This window comes from Lolium rigidum, chromosome 3, assembly GCF_022539505.1.
Source record: "Lolium rigidum isolate FL_2022 chromosome 3, APGP_CSIRO_Lrig_0.1, whole genome shotgun sequence".
Lineage (NCBI taxonomy): Eukaryota > Viridiplantae > Streptophyta > Magnoliopsida > Poales > Poaceae > Lolium > Lolium rigidum.
The window spans coordinates 33113036-33130629 of NC_061510.1; the positions used below are offsets into that span (position 1 = coordinate 33113036).

At 45.3% G+C, this 17594-nt stretch overlaps 2 protein-coding genes across 2 annotated transcripts; both read right to left on the reverse strand.

The window, feature by feature from the left end:
- Positions 1-881: 881 nt before the first annotated feature.
- Positions 882-2773, reverse strand: LOC124694615. Its single transcript, XM_047227580.1, has 2 exons — positions 2476-2773; positions 882-2013 (listed from the first exon to the last, which is right to left on the reverse strand). Exons 1-2 carry the CDS (start codon positions 2771-2773, stop codon positions 1007-1009), a joined length of 1305 nt encoding a protein of 434 aa, XP_047083536.1. The 3' UTR covers positions 882-1006.
- A 6762-nt stretch (positions 2774-9535) lies between these two features.
- LOC124701400 lies at positions 9536-16694 on the reverse strand. The gene is made up of 9 exons (XM_047233450.1): positions 15201-16694; positions 14969-15106; positions 12084-12158; positions 11793-11834; positions 11597-11686; positions 11404-11508; positions 11219-11311; positions 10850-10929; positions 9536-10773 (listed from the first exon to the last, which is right to left on the reverse strand). Exons 1-9 carry the CDS (start codon positions 16683-16685, stop codon positions 9741-9743), a joined length of 3141 nt encoding a protein of 1046 aa, XP_047089406.1. The 5' UTR covers positions 16686-16694; the 3' UTR covers positions 9536-9740.
- Between the last annotated feature and the right edge of the window lie 900 nt (positions 16695-17594).

Sequence of the window (17594 nt, forward strand, 5' to 3'; positions counted from 1 at the left end):
ACTGCAAAAACAGTTACAGAAGAAGTAAACAGGGGCAAGCATAGGCAAAATGAATCAGATGTTTAGTTAGACTTTTGCAGCCACCATGCTCGATGAAAAGTCTTCATGGAGGATGACACGTCTTGGACTGATGAATGAAGACAATATACCAGGCTTATAACTATCATTCAAGGTGGGGTCTCCCTTATCCTTGTACAGCTAAGCTGATTGTTACTTCATAAATCATAACGATTATTTGGACTTAGCATTCAAAGGAATTGACCGTGGACTGTGCCGCCACCTTGACGAGTGATTGTAAAAAACACTGTCCTGCGCGGGAACACAAACATCAGGAGTATTCCATACTCCCTTTCTTTGTTCTGTAGTGGGCGTCAAAGATGTTCTCTATCTTACGGAAAATCAAAACTGATCCCGGGTGCATATACACCCGGCTTATGAAATAAGAGCGTGTCCGCCGAGAGCACCAAGTTCTCCGGCTCGTCTCTTTCTGTGCCATCTTCACTGTCGTGTCTGTGAGTACTTCTCGGTCGGTGGCATCGGCCCAAGGCCACCATCCCCAGGGAGGTAGTACCACTCCATCACGAGCTCCTCGAGGCGCAGCGGAAGCTTAGCCTCATCGTGGGAGCACTCCATTACGGGCACGTGGTCAGTGCGGCGATCTCAAATGTTGTCAACATCTGTTACTGCGCATTTTGGAGACACATGAGTACGTGACGCCTCTCCTTAACAAGAATGACACAACAACCTACCTACCTCGCTCTAGCTGGAAATTTGTAGATCACTGGAATCATGCTATTGTTACCCATATAAATGCACCGTCTTCATATTTGCACAGGTAACATGACCAAAACATCCACGCGGAACATTCAAACACGCACACGAAAGCAAATCAAGAGTGCATCCATATTAATCCTAAATAATTAATTGCACGACAGGTAGTCTGACACACATGTACATTGTGAAATTGCTATGTGACTGTACCATATAAACTCAGCCTGCCTAATCTTCATCGCATACCAAGAGATCTTCTAGACATGAGCCGAGGCTGGGGCAATGTCGACCAAGAGATGTTCACATGTATGGTCGCGAAGCCGAGGTCGAAAGCGAAGGGGTCACTTCCATGCGTGCTAGCTGGACTGATATAGAATCTCGCTACTTCATCACAATCCGATGAGCCACCACTCTGACGGATCTTCAGCTTCAGAGCCAACTTAGCGGACCTGGGAAAAGCAATCACATACTTACCTACCTCGTATCTCTGAACACCGCCACCAGCAGCAACCGCACACTTTTCTGGCTCATATCTCCGACGACCACCAGAAGAAACCAAATTCCTATACGGTTCACCCACAGTCATACCACCACTACCAACCACAGACTTCGCTAGCTTATATATCTGACAACCATCAGGACCAGGGATGACGCCATCAAACAGCTGAATCTCCTGGTGCACCAGACCACTGATATAAAATGCGGTGGCACGGAGGCTGAAGCCACCGAGCAGCTCCGCCACGCGGATCTGCACAGTGGCCTCGACCGAGCTTTGCAGGAGCCCGTAGCATATGTCCACTGAGCCGTAGTCGCCGTCGATGCGTTCCGTGGCCACTCTGCAGTGTGTCAAGGTCCGGTCATTGAACCAGACGGCACCATCGATGAGCTGCAGATCATCCTCTTCGTCATCCCCTCTCTTGATCCGCATGTCAAACTCGACTAGCACCATGTCGTGCCACCGGATGCCTCTCTTGGGGCCGGACATTTGAATATGTCCATCCTCTTGTTCGACGATGAAAGGATCGTCCCTGCTGCGGTTGAAGACGTAGTTACGTAGAGGGTCCAGAGTGTCCCGGACAGCCATGAATCCGTACACCTGAACTTGGTCACCAGCTGGAGGAGGATATGCCAGCTTCAGTGAGAATATTTGCATCATGGTGCAAGGATCGTGTGTTTCACAGGACCTCCAGTTCGTCGAGCAATTCTCCGTTGGCTCCGACTTCATCATTGACTCCAGCCCAGCTGATCGACAAGCAATAGAAACTTTGTAAATGCAATAGATCAATGCTTAAAACTCTTACCAAAACAAGGTGTACATAGGTGAAGTGCTCGTACGTCCAAGACTAGAAAACGGAATCATGACTTAATATGTAATACTGAAGAAGTACAGGAACAAACTACTATACAGTAACATCATAATCACAATTTGGGTTGGCCTCTCTTAGAAATCATATGATAAGCACGGTTTACACTAACTGACTAAGTATGGCAAAATTCATGCTGTTTCTGTCACAACAATAAATTTAGGAGCAACAGACAAACAATCCGAGGAAAATCAATACAAAATTCCTAATGTTGCGCATTGGCTCTGTAGTCGCAGAATCAGAGCTTAAATTGAAATTACAAGTCACACTAGTGTACAGTAAATATGTAGTCATGTCCTACTCGAAAATAGGGATTAGAAAAAAAAACACAAGTACATACTCTCGCTGGTATCATGGAGCTGATAAAGTGTGGCCAAGGAACCAGCAGTGCTCCTCTTGTAGATGGCTCCGTCGCGATGCGTGTAGTACTCGATGACGTCTGCGCGTGGCACTCCATCCACGGGGAACCCATTGGCGCGCAAGGCTACTCTGCCCCGGCGCGGAGGCGGAGGCGGGAGCGGAGCCGTCGACGAAGACGAACACGATTCGCGGCCGTTCTCCGTCCTTCTTTCCTCATCCATCACAGACCCGTCGTCCGAGGTTACTAGAGGGGTCGCTGGCGCGCCGGCGCTCTCCATCCTTGTTTCCTTGTTGTGGCTCTTCAGATTTGGTTATTAGGGTTTACTTGGTTACTTGGTTTCCTTGGTCGGTCGCTTGTAGCGGACCACAACTAGACGATGGTTCTGGACTTCTGGTTTCCTCGTCTAGTCCGCACAAATATTTCTTCAAGTTAAAAGTATCTTCAGCCGTTTTCCCGATGAGATCCCTGATGATATGGATATCCGGGCCTGGTACTCTAGGACAGCCATTGATATGATATTTGGGTCTAAGGTTGTACCAGTAGTTTATTATAATCTTGTTATTAGGAGATATAATAATGTAGCCAGGTCATGCTGTGGGCCATCTAGGGTTTTAATAGAGTCTGTTTGACTTGGGTCTGTCCAAGTCGAACTAGGTTATGCCCAATAAGGGGGCCGGCCGGCCACCTCTCCCTCTCATATAAGGAGATGACACGACTAGGGTTTAGGGTAGTTCAAGTTTAGTCTAAAAGATTAGGGTTTCCCTATTGCGTGTGATCACGTGTATCATCCCTCCGGGGGTACGGTGCTGCCGTTATCTATTATATCCGCTGCGAAGGTTTTTGTGTTCATCAAGGATTGTCTAGCTTTTGGTTTGAGGCGTATCGTTCATCGATCCGTTGCTTGCTGGATTCGTCCCCTCTTCTCCAGGCTGCGTTCATCGCGTTGTTGGGAGGATTCTCTACCCCAGGTTCTCGCTGTGAAAGATCGGGCATCAACTAAGGAGGATCCAGTGGGTCGCTCCCTTATCACCTGAGAGCCTTTTTTTCAGCAAGACAGTGTTATTCGGCGCAGCTGCGTTCCCGGTTCCTTGTTTTCTTCCGGAATAAGCTTTTAATCCATCCGGAGAGCCTAGACCATCTTCGGCTTCCCGATGCCCGGTCGGGAACTCCGAACGAAACAAAAACGCGCGAAACATCGAGCGGGCCCACGGTGTCGGTGACAGAAAGGGAAATTCCCTCCATTTATTTTGTTTCCCACCAAAATACGCCGCATAGAACTATTTTCTCCGCCAAATTTTGGAGGAGCTACCGCCAGTGCCAGCGCTACTACTTTTTTTTTGAACTGGCCAGCGCTACTACTTGATTGAGTGCCAGCACGTAGCTGTGCTATATAAATTAGAGCAACTACAACAATGCAAAGTCAGCAGGCTATAGTGATGGACATATCAGCAGAATCCCATGTTGAAGAGAGAGGAAAGAGGAGAGAGAGAGGAGTGGGCGATTGCAGTAGTAGCGCCCAGCTGTAGCACACATGCCGAGGGGAAAGGAGGTTGCATGCAGCTGAGGCCCAATCACATGCATGCTTTACATAATTAAATCCCAATTATAGCTCACTTAAGAGTCAATCTAGTAGCTAGCTTATTGTATGAATAGTGTTTATGATGGGTGTAGAATGACATGGCATACTCCTCTATTAATCGTGCTTTTAGGTAGCATACCACTAAATAATTAAGTGCACGACAGGTAGTCTGACATAACAAAGTGGCAGTACATTGTGAAATTGCTATGTAATTAATTGTACCATATATACTCAGCCTGACTCATCCTCGCACATGCCTACATCCAATGTCGACCAAGAGATCTTCACATGTATGGTAGCGAAGCCGAGGTCAAAAGCAAAGGTGTCACATCCATGCGTACTAGCAGGGCTGATACAGAATCTCACAACTTCATCACAGTCCGATGAGCCACCACTTTGACAGATCTTCAGCGTCAGCCCCAACTTAGTGCGCTTGGGGAAAGCAATCACATACTTACCTAGCTCATATCTCTGACCACCGCCGCCAGCAGCAACCACACAGTTCTCTGGCTCATATCTATGACGACCATCAGAAGAAGAAACCATATACTTACGTGCAGCAACCTCTGTCCGACCACCACTACCAAGCACAAACTTATCTAGCTTATATATCTGACAACCATCAGGACCAGGGATGACACCATCAAACAGCTGCATCTCCTGTTGCACCAGACCACTGATATAGAACACCGAGGCATAGAGGCTGAAGCCACTGAGCAGCTCCGCTACCTCAATCTGCACAGTGGCTTCCATCGCACTGTGCAGGAGTGCGTAGCATATGTCCACCGAGCCGTAGTCGCCATCGATGCGTTTTGTGGCCACTCTAGCGTGTGTCGAGGTTCGGTCATTAAACCAGACGCCGCCATCGATGAGCTGCAGATCGTCCGCTTCCTTCTCCCCTCTCTTGATCCTCATGTCGAACTCGATCAGTGCCATGTCGTGCCACCAGATGCCTCTCTTGGGGCCGGACATTTGAATAAGTCCACCGTCTTGTTCCACGGTGAAAGGATCGTCCCTCGTGCGGTTGAAGACGTAGTTGCGCAGAGGGTCCAGACTGTCGCGGACAGCCATGAAACCGTACACCTGAACTTGGCCACCAGCTGGAGGAGGGTACGCCAGCTTCAGTGAGAATATTTGCATCATGGTGCAAGGTTCGTGTGTTTCACAGGACCTCCAGTTCCGCGAGCAATTCTCCCTTGGTTCCGACTGCATCATTGGATCCAGCCCAGCTGATCGGCAAGCAATAGGAACATTGTACATGCATTAGATCCATGATTAAAATTCTTAACCCCCAGCTCTAACTGGAAGGAACAAAAACGAAACAAGATTATCTCCTAATGTGTTTTGAGTGATGAGGATGAGACAATTACCGTTTGCACATTTGATTTTGATACAAATGAAATCACCAATATAGTGGTATGAGCTGAATTGTAAGATTGAGATATCTGAAGTCATTAAACAAGCAACATGGGTTGATGGAAAGGCTCACGTACTCTCGCTGGTATCATGGAGACGATACAGTTTCGCCAAGGAATCAGTGCTTCTGTTGTAGATGGCGCCGTCGCGATGCGTGTAGTATTCGATGACGTAGGCACGTGGTATGCCGTCCACAGAAAGTCCATTGGGGTGCAAGGCTACTCTTCCCCGGCGAGGAGGCGGAGGCGGAGCCGGAGCCGGAGACGAAGATGGTGCGCGGCCGTCCTCCGTTCTTGTTCTCTTGATCTCATCAGTCGCAGACCTGCCTTCATCGTTCAAGGTTTCCGCCGACGCGCTCGGTCGTGTGTCGCCGTTCTCGCTAGGGATCGGCATCCGATACATAGCTTCCCGTCGGACCTGTGCTACACCGCACGATCTGTTTAATCTGGCCCGTGTGCTGGCGCAATAATAGACGGAGGTGGTTTCCAAAACAGAAATCAATTAGCGTACGAGTGTTGGAGGGAAGCGCGTCTCATGGTTGCTGATTTCTAGGAAGCTAAATTTTTATTTTAGGAAACTAATTAATTACATTAACACCGAAAAATTTCCATTTCAGATTTATTTCCATATGTAGTACGTAGTACTATTTTTTTTCCCCTGTGTTATGTAGTTAATATTATGTTTCCAGCGTTACTATACTTTGCTTCCCACGCAATTGAAGCTCGCTTCAAGCCAAACAAAATTTTGTCTGCTTTTCATCAATTTAAAACAGTCAAATAGCTTACTTTCTTATGAAGCACATTGTGTTTCGAGCGCTAGGTTTTGCTTCCGATGGAACCAAATTTTGCGTTAAAGGGGGCACAAATTTGATTACCCTGAAAATTTAGCTTCAGTTTACCAAAACTATCGATATAGTTTGCTTCCTTACAAATATATTTTTTGTCCACCATCACCATACGATGCTTCCTACACATATCGAATTCACTTCTATGAAGACATAGTATAATTCATTATATTTTCCGTGTTACTTGCGTCATACATATGTTTACATCGTAACACACATGCTTGAATGAAATTTAGGTGCAGTTTGACTCGTCATAGCTCTCGACAGATGTGTCTGAACCACACATTCCTGCTGACAGTTGGTTGCCATCATATGCCACTACATCGTCACGGATCACACCAACATGGCCGACACGGTTAGCGGCTGAGCAACCTTCACCATGCCTGGGATCGTCATTACGGTTGACAGCAACACGCATTTGTCCATTGGTTCCATCTTCATGACGTGCTTTCACTAACACGCCCGGTCTCCATGTGAAAGACTGTCTGCTATACAATAGAAACTTATTTAAGAAACCCAGAAGCATGGTTGACATTGTATGAAGCAACACTTATCTACAGTAGAAGGATGTGGAAAACATATTGATGACACTATGGTTGCTGCTGCAATGCATCAGTAATGTATAATGCTTCGGAAGCATGGACTGAAGGAAGCATAAATTCCTTATTCACAAAGCATAACATACAATATGCAGAAGCAGAGGAAAAGCATGTATGGCAAAATAAAAAATCACATACCATATAGACACTAGCTCTTCGCATCATATATGATAAATGTGAATTATGAAGCAATGTTTCAATTAACCTCTGACACTAAATCGAGTAGCACATATGACAAATTGAATGGTTGCATCAATACTCTCTACAATAGAAACATATGTGAAAAATTAAGAAGCATGGTTGACAGTGCTTGCAGCAAAATATTATCTACAAGAGAAGCATCTGTAAGAAATAAAGAAGCATGGCTATTATCGTTTGGACCAAAGGTTCTGTACAATAGCTACATGAATCGGAAACAAAAATAGCAATTCTGGTGTGTTTGACTACCAAATCCATCAACTGGATTGTATGAATATGAGCTTTAATCTTCAAAATTTTGGTACATCCGTGGCACTGAATCATTCCTAGCAATATCTTCATATCTAATGAAACCATTCTGCATAACAATTGGGACTAACATTCAGATCTAGCACACAAGTATCATGCTGGACTGAATAATAAAGAACACAAAATAATACAGATATTTAGAGATTGGAGAGATCGTATGGCTAGTTGGCTAATATCTTACAGCACGCTGCCATTGTCGCATGTGGAGTACCCGGCCTGCTCTCTTCGCCCACGTTGATGGAAGTTGTCGTTGCTGCTTGTAGTAATGGGAGCCAACGCTATCACCGTGGGGTGATTAACAGAGGTGGAGACGGCCACCGCGGCCACCTAACAGACGACGATGCCGCGGGCGAGGAGGGAGGGAGGGCAGCGGCGTGCGTGGGTGCTGAAGAACGATGATGCATGTCGAGATGGAGGCGGCGCCGGGAAGGACAATGCCAGGGGCATCGCGTGAGCGATGCATCTCGTTCCAGCTAGCGCATGTGTCGATGCAAGAGCAGTCGCAGGTCGTGACCGCGGTGCAGGAAGCAGCTTCGACGGCGCGTTGGATTTGGGGGAGAAGCAAATGTTGTTCGTAACTGCGTGCTGTAATTTAGAAAACAGGTGCGGGATTAACGGGACCATTTTTTTCTCAGTTGTGCGAAGCAATCTCGTGCGAGCCGCGATGGAATATAGATCAACGGCAACCAATCAGTCCGATTATTTGATTCCCATCGGCTACCGATATAGTGTTTACCCCATCCTTATTAGGCTCTTCGCGTTCTCGCCGATTGGACTTTTAGTTTGGTTATTACTAGTACTCCGTAGTAGTAATTAGGTTTTGCTTGTTGGCTACCTCGATTTTGGTCCCTTGTATCCGACCGGCCGCAACAAGATGGTTCTGATTTCATCGTCCCGTAATGTGATTTTGATGGGCCGATCGAGATTGCACATGGGCTCGTGTTTGTGTTACATACGCCAAGCATCGCGTGTCGACGGAACATCATTGAGAACAAGCAAGTGCTCGTGACCGTTTGCCCTACCAGAGAGCGCTCCACGATAGACACCTCGCGTGCGCGGGTTGGGCGTCTGGCGATAGACAACTCGCGTGAATGGGTCATCAGACAAAATCCCAACCTGAGCCGCCACACCTGCTCTCATATGCTCGCGACCCCCTTCTCGCCTCCTCCTTTCTGCCGCCGCCTCCATCGCACAGATGGTCCATGCCATATCATCAACACAAACCAGTTGATGTTCTTGCCTGTAAAGTGCCTAAACAAACATAAGAGCAGCGACCAAACGAAAAAGGACACAGAAAACGGGATATTCACTTTGGCTCATAGGAGTATTTGCTCCCATTGTGTGAATCTACATTTTGAAGTGTCAAAAATTCTAAACTAAAAAATTTCATGTACATCTACACATTTTATGTTCGTACACAAATTTTCAAAAAAAAACTATAAAAATTTGTGGCTCCAGTAAAAAAGACAAATGTTGATGCTATAACACGACTACGTACAGGACATTTTTTTGTCTTTTTTGTACACGTCACATAAAATGTTGTTTCTCCATGAAAACTTGTACACTAACATAGAATATCACTATGTACAACAAAAAAATTATGTCAGAATTGTTTGACATTTTTAAAATTATTTTTTATTTATTTTGTATAATGAGAGCATTTGCTCCTATGAGCCAAAACGCCACCTCCAAAGAAAACAAGGTTAATAAAAGGTTTGTTCAAGCAGGAAATCTGAAGGTGCTTCTAATTATAGTGCTGTATCTTCCTCTCATATTAGATTGTTACTGCCAACTGATAAATTCAGAAAAAAGAAACTATCGGAAAAAGTACCTAAAACCTGTTTCTCTTTTACATATGAAAAAAAAATCCACTGAATAAAAGTCAACAACTATTACAAGGTATCATGAAAAATACCATAGTTTAAAATAGCCGGCTATAGCCCGCTATAGCCTTTCCTGCATGGTGCGGCTAACTGCATTAGCCCACTAAAAGGTGTCAAAGTCGGCTATAGCCAGACTATAGCCGGGCTATAGCTGTTTTAGAAGGCCGCGGCTATATCCTGTAGCCGGCTATTTTAAACATTGAAAAATACACGTTGCAGGTTCAGCCCAAAGGGCTTGCATCGCGGTTCTCCTAAATTTCCTCCCAAACTAACAGTACATCCTCCTGCCTGAAAGCTACTTGACTTTGACGGACATATAACTACCCATCCAAAATCTCGAAGTTACAAGACATGTTTCTGTTACATACGAAAACATCAGGTGTCATCGGAACATCAGGATCTCGTCGCAGCTGAAATCACCTCCAGTACCTCTGTAAGTAGAGATCATGCGGTGCATATCCAGTCGAAACAGTCCTGTCGCCGAAACTCCGTCCATGTAAAGAATGTGCGGCCATACATGCAGCCTCCTTGCGCATGAACTCTACCAATATAGAGCCTGCTTCCAGCACGATGGTGTCCGAAACAGCCGCAGGTATTTTTTCCGCGCCACTTTCACTCACATCATTAGAGCTTTTTTGTTCGTTCTCAGTTTCAGATCTCTGCACCACATCTCCAGGTGTAGCAGTAGAAATACAGATCTCCAAAGTTTTTGAGCCTGCATGTCCTTCTCCAACTGCACTATCATCATCCAATGCAGTAGCATGATGATCAGCCTGTGTAGAATCCATATGATCGGCCTCCGTTTGTTGATCCAGTGTGGGATCAGCAGCTGTAGCATGGATGTCACCCACCGCGGTACCATCTTGATCAGCCTGCATAGAATCCATATGATCGGCCTCCGTTTGTTGATCTAGTGTGGGGCCAACAGTTCCAGCATGGATATCACTCACTGCGGTACCATCTTGATCAGACTGCATAAAACCCATATTGACAGCCTCTGTTGGTTGATCCGTTGAGAGGCCAGAAGCTCTAGCATGGATATCACCCACTGCAGTAGCATCTTGATCAGCCTGAGCAGAATCCATATGAACAGCCTCCATTTGTTGATCCAATGAGGGGCCAGCAGCTCCAGCATGAAGATCATCTAGATCAGTATACTGATCTGCCGCTGCAGGTATATCACTCTCACAAAGCGTGTCAGGCTCTTTGTGATCCTGGCCCTCAGAAATAGGGTCTACACCTGTAATTTTCATAGGGCCAGAAGGAACTGCTATGCTCTTACTTGGTAAAGGGCAATCTGTCGCAGTCTCCGCACAGTTATCATTGGCACAACATTCAGTGGGCTCAAGCTTGGCTGGTCCATCTTTGGGCTCAACTACAATATCCTCAGTAATGCTGTCAATGCTAGAAGGATACTCTACAATATTTATGGATTTGACTGCTCCAAACCTGCCAGCCTCGTGCATTATGTAAGCTACTAGCCACAACACTAAGTACAAGATGAAAGTAAAAGAATGTTACATACCTTGCACACTCCATGCGTACATCTTCCAATATTTCCTCCAGCTCAGGTTTTGAAAGTAACAAATACTCTTCTCGGTCAACCTACATATATTGCATGTTCGTCAACAACTCACAAGTGTACAAACTTCAGAATGTGAAACATGAGTTGATACTTGTGTTTATAGCTACTACATCATCATAGATTAGTGCAAGGACCGAGTACTGCTATATCTATGGCATGGGAATAGCACATTGATGGAAATAAAAAGTTTGGTTGGTATACGACAGTGCCAGTCTAGTAAGGAGAAAACTATTTAACTAATGGTTTCGATGGAAAAGGGTCGTTTATACAAGGGAACCATAATCAAACATATATAAAACTGCGGCATACCACATTCTTTAGCTGCAGGACCTTTGTTGGTTCTTCAAGAAGCGCTTCGGCACTATAAGGAATACCATAAAATGGGGAAGCTTCATTGTGAACCTGGAATGCAGTGGAGCAGCATATATATGAATCAATACAGATAATGAAATGGCTAAAAAACACTACATGATTGGGCAGGGAAATGGTTGTACCTCGAGAGGATTAGGAAACACCTGAACAGCAGTTATGATGGACCCACCAAGCTTCATCCCGTTGAGGCCAGCACATGCCTTGTTTGTAATGGAGTGATCAATGTACTGTTCCATCAAATTGATCACATATGAGTTTGCTGGTTTTATATTTATTATATCAAAGCTTAGTTTTTGTGCAACAGGAGTTCCATACCTCAAGAAATGCACATCGCCTACCAAGGTCCTCATTGCAAACGAAGCGGTATGCAGCCAGCTGACCAAAGGAACTAACAATCTCCATGAGCTGAAAGAGTGGGAAAGGGCAAAATGTCAGGAACATATGCTTCAATGGCCGGCTCTATGCAGAGCAATATATGGCGCAAATATACTGATGGACACAATTGTATTACCATCTCAGACGAAAGAACACCAGAAATACCAGCAATGAAAATCTGCAAAATTACAATGTGAGATCAGCACATGAAAAGGCATAAATTACCAGTCAAATCTTCTTGTGCTCTATGCTTGAAAATAGCTGATACCGGTAACAAATACATGTATCAAATATTTTGGGACCGGAGTGTGATATCAACCAGGAAAATGTGTAAACACTTTAAGCCACATTTCTCTTGGTAAATATATTCGCCCATATTCTGGTGAGCTGAAAACAGAAAGAAAACCTCTCTAATTCTGGAAGTTACCTTGTGCGGTGAATCTGCAACAACATCTGATGTTACTTTAATCTCTTCTTCTACGGGTTTCTTTGGAGCAACATGCTGCAGAGAACAATCGGTATGCCTTGACATTAGAAGTGCAATAAACCAAGGTTTTGGAAATATAATCTACTTGAAAGCTATAAAAATCATATATCCCCTCTGAACACAAAAGGATGAGTGACGACAAATATATCATCGGTGCAGCTAATTAATGTTTGCCTCAGAAAATCATACTGGGTGCAGGGTTAAACTCCATTAACTCATGTTTCAACATCTTACTACATACTCCCTCCGTACCAAAAGTAAGTATCGCAACTTTATCTAGACATGGATGAATCTACAACTAAAATGCGTCTAGATACATCTGTACCTAGACAAAACTGCGACACTTATTTTGGAACGGAGGTAGTAGTTTCTAACAAGAAACTGATAAAAGGGATTTAAAAGACAGGGATTATGGCATATTTTGACCCTTTAGTTGCCTCTGGGGCATGGGGTCACCATGATCCCTGTATTTTTCACATAGGCCAAATAGATTGGTTACTTATTAACTTGGTATATTTGGTCCTATTGGACTTCAATTCAAATTCATAAGAGGGAATATGATGTGCGCTTTTCACATGGTTGTACGTTGAATCTCCCAGTTGGATTCATGCTGGCATTGGCAAATACAGGTATGGTTTTGCAATCTGCCAACGGTGCTCAACAGGCAAACACCCATATTGATTGCCATCTAGCCACAAAACTTCCGAGCCGACCTAAATGATCCTTGGACCCTCAAAACTGACCTTGGAGAAAGACCGCGCCCAGCAACCAATCATTGCAATTAGGGTGGCCCTAAGCGGCAGAATAGGAAAAACTCTAAACTATGCTGGAAATAATCTTGAGAGAAGTGCTCAAAACTTGAAAGTTTAGTTATATTCTAGATTTATTAGTTTCTTTGCTCTTCTTGCTTATGCGCCATCTGAGATAGATCAGAGTTTCCTTTTTGTATCTACCCTTCTTGCATTGTAAGTCTTGGACAAGGCTTTATATATCGATGAGGAGCAGAGGCATCAGGGAGAAATGAAAAGGCCAACGACCACCTAGACACCTTAATCCCTGTAATAATTTAGGACGGATACCTTCTGTTACTGCCAATGCCAAACTGCGCCTGAATGGAACCCTATAAACTATCCCACAATTTCCATCTCTCAGTTGCAGCACAGTTTGCCGTGTAACTTTTCAGTCGTGATTATGAGAACAACCAACTATATCAGTTTTACAAACAAAGACCTAACGGGTCCTTTCAAGAGTAAAGATTCCAAATTAAATCCTAGGACAGAGTAGAGGGGCTAAATATGCCATCTGGTCGATGAAATACGTTGGGCAGGAACACGATATGGTGGACAAGAGGAAAGTAAACACGAAGTTTAAATGTCACATTAAACTCAAATTGGCAGCTCATACTACCACAATGCATTTGTACTGTCATAAATTAAGATCGTAAATGGATGTTGTACAAACTGTCTTTCTATTTTTCTGTGTACTGGCCACCATAAGCACTCTGCCAGCATTGTAGTCAGCAGCCAATGAATTATGGAAGAAGCAGCAGTCACATAATACAGGAACTACATCTGGAAGCCTGCTTTACAATTCCTTTGCTTCACGGTCCTGAACGTGAATTATGACACACCCAATTAAAATACCCTATTTAAGAGATTCCAACATGCCCGTCAGACAAAAACTTTCTCGAAGGATACAAATATATGCCATGAGTAAATCCGACAGAAGCTATATATAATAATGCACCATGAGTAAATCTGAAATGATTACTCTCATCTACTTTTGCATAAAACATGCAAACAGAAACAAACATGGTGCTCAATAACCACATTAATCAGCAATTCTTATTTGGAATAGTTGATGACATTATTGGATCAAGAGTTCACCATAACAGCATTAATCATAACATGTTACCTAGATAATACACAAATTATGGACAAGGTAATACAATGACGTATGTAAACATGATGTAGTTGCTGGGCCATTCGGTGGCTAGACAGCTTGATAGAATGTAAGAGCAGAGCAAAGAGTTTCTTCCCTATGGAATCATATCATTTCGTGGAAGAGTGATGCTTGAAATGGTAGTGCTTAGCCATTAAAAACAGTACTGAAGCATAAAATGGAAAGAACATGTGCAAGTTGAGGAAAGTAATTTAGCTGCAAAATATATTCCATATATGCAGAAAGCATCTGAATGATTAAAAAAAATGCAAACTGAAGGAAGCATACATGGCATATATTAAATATAATCTAGGCGAAGTTTGAGGTTCTTCGAAATATTGATGATAAACTAGATCAGGCAGTCAGTAGCCTGCTGTACAAAGGGAGTTGATATCAGGAATATCAACAGTAACACCTAATAATCATTTACAATCATTTACACGGAGAGCTGGATAGGTCTGCAACACAAACAGACAAAAAAACAGAACCACATCGGAACAACAACCTACGTGGCACCGACATGTATACGCGCATGGGTATCTAGCCGATACAAATACATCAATAATGCATCTATCCTAAAAATGTGTTCAGCATGTTGTACAGTATCGCCAGATTTGTAGTTGTGCAATTAGAGCACCACATGGCCCAGTATGCACGGTGATTATACTGAAAGTCGTAATAATAATAAGATGTTTCTTCAGCCCACAATACAGTTCCAAAATCAGAAGGAAACAAATGAAGCAGCTGACAGATCGTTGCAGAAAATACAACAGGAAACTTAATAAATTGAGAATCATCTAGATAAAATCAAGACTCAAGCAATTAATGGAAAAGGTAAAACCATCGACTGAGAAGAATAGATGTGAAAGGTATGGAGATCTTACTGGCATTTCAATATAATCCTTGGGACGTCTAATTTTCAAGGTAGACCCATTGAAAGATTTTCCATCGAAAGAAAGAGCAGCTGTCGCGTCCTCTGGTGTAAGAAATTCAACAAATGCGTGGCGTTTTTCCTTATTTATCTGCATTGAGGGAACATAGGATGTGGATAAATGTTATGAAGAAATGCGGCAAAGTCGTACAAACTACCAAGAAGTGATGTGGCAGTTTACTCACAGTACAACTGAGGCATGGTTGTTTAGACCTCTGGATATGGTTACCACCAGATGACAGCAAGAAGTCATTCAAGCAACCAATCAACATATCCTCTGATGCTGAACTAGTTAAATTCTCGATGTGCAACCTCCTAAGTGGCCGTGTTGCTTGTGTTAGCTGGACAGAGTCAATAGACGAACTATTCCCGGACAATATAGTCTCAATGGCAGGGGTTGGCTTTGGTGCGCTAGAACTGACTGAAACAGAAGAGGTTTGACTAACAATTGGCTTCAAAGTGGTGAAGAAATTAGATTGATCTGCTCCTGCAGGAGCCTGATCCCACGTGGCTGGTTTCTTTTCTGGGGATCGAACAGCTGGAGGAGTAATTTTGGTGCTCACTTGTTCGTCTTGTGGCACTGTTTTCCTTTTCCTTGGTGAGTAGCCTCCAAGAGGGCTTTCATGTCTCTGGTAAGACTCACCACCGTGTCCACCATTCCCAGATGTTCTATGCCTGTCGTTTTCAGCATACTTTCTTCCTGGAGGATAATTGTCACGATCGTGTCCATGGTAGCTACGTCTTTGTGCCTTTGGGGATAGTGAGACAGATCTGCCACGTCTCCCTTGATCATGATCCCTGCTTCTTGACCTTCTCCGTTTTGGCCTGGGCTCTTCATGGTATGGGTTTCCATACTCTTTCCTCCCATCATTTCTGTCATAGTGCCTAAATCGTGCAGAATCATGTTTCTTCAACACCGGTAGATCAACATCTGGCCTCCTTTGATCGTATTCTGGCCTCCTATGGTCGTATTTCCTCTTCGCTTCATTCCGGAGCTTGTCGCTCTCGATGATTCTATCACTGTGAACGGGTTCACCATTCCATCTTTTCGCAGGACCCTTCAGATATTCGGATCTTGCCGCATCACCATTCCTCGCTCTGATTTCTCCATGGGTTCCATCTCTGCTTTCAGCGGGCCGGCCTCTCGTGCTTGCGCTAAGCTTATGTGAACTACGAGAGCCTTTGTCTTTGGCAGCTGACTGGCCATCATCTCTCGCGGAGGGCCTCTCTTTCTTGGAGCCCTTCTTTGGTGCGTCATCCACCTTGGAACCATCTTTCGGCCTATCTTTCAAGCTGTCCTTCTTGGATGCCTCCCTCGGCGCGTGTCTCGCGCTATCCTTTCTACTCCCTTCCTTAGACGCATGCCTCACATCATCCTTCCTGGAGTCCTCCCTCGGCGCGTCTCTAACGCTCTCCTTCTCCACAGGCACATCCTTCCTGGCTCTGTGCCCTCTTCCTGAATCGGAGCGACTCGGCTTACCCTTCTCGTAGTCCTGGAGCTCTCCCTTGGTATCCTTAGCTTCCGCGGCAGCCCTCTTCGCCTCCGCGACGGCCTTCTTTTCACGGCGCCGCAGGATCTCCTGGATGCTCAGAGGCCTCGTGCGGGCAGCCGTCTCGGAGCCGCCCGTTGCTCCCTGGGAACCCTTCTCGCCCTGCGCTCTGCTGCTCATCCTGCCCGCCTGGCTCTCGGAGCAGAATCTCGTGGAGAATAATGGGATCCTGGTTAAACTAAATCACAGAATCGGGTGGCCGGGAGCAGTTGGCGCCGTGTGGGTCTCTCCTTCCTGCACATCGCACCAGCAGTGAGTCAGTCAGAATGTATGCCGGCGGCGGCTAGGGATAATACGACGCCGGAGGTACACGGGCCCTCCCCCGAGCAGGAGAGTTGGCGCCGCATCGAGCATCCTCGAGCGCGAGCGGCGAAGAGGAACGAGGTTAGGAGGAGAGGGGCGGGGAGGAAATTTCTGAGGGGGCGAACGGGAGCGACCTGGAGGAGCGGCGAATCCGGGCGCTGCGGCGGAAGGGAAGGGAGGCGAGACTCCGGCGTCGGCGGCGGCGGTGGTTGCTCGCCGGGGGTGGTGACCGCGGCTGCGGGGATTGGGGGTTTTTGGATGATCTCTCTCCTCTCCTCGCCTCGTCGCTCCGTCGGTCCGTCCGGCTCGGCGTGGTGAGTCGAGACGAGAGACACACCCGACCCGACCCGACACGGAAGCTTTGGGTTGGGCCTCAGCTCAGCTCCGGCATTCGCTACAGAGACGGGCCGGAAATTAGGTCTGCGACGATTAATCTGCATGGGCTCTGGAGGTGAGAGAGACCATGAAGGCCATGTTTAGTTGGAGCTCAAATTTACTATCGATTTTCCCAAAAAAAAAACTTGACTATCGATTTTTGTCAGCTTATATGATAAACTCTAACTTGTTCTCCTAAAAAGAAGCTTTTACTTGGCTACCTCCTCCGTTTCATATTAGTTATCCCTGATTTTTTTTTTGGCGGGGAAAGACTTTATTCATCAAATAACAGTAGCCTCATTTACAATATAAGATGAAATAAAGTCGGGCGCATTATCATCCCACACGGCC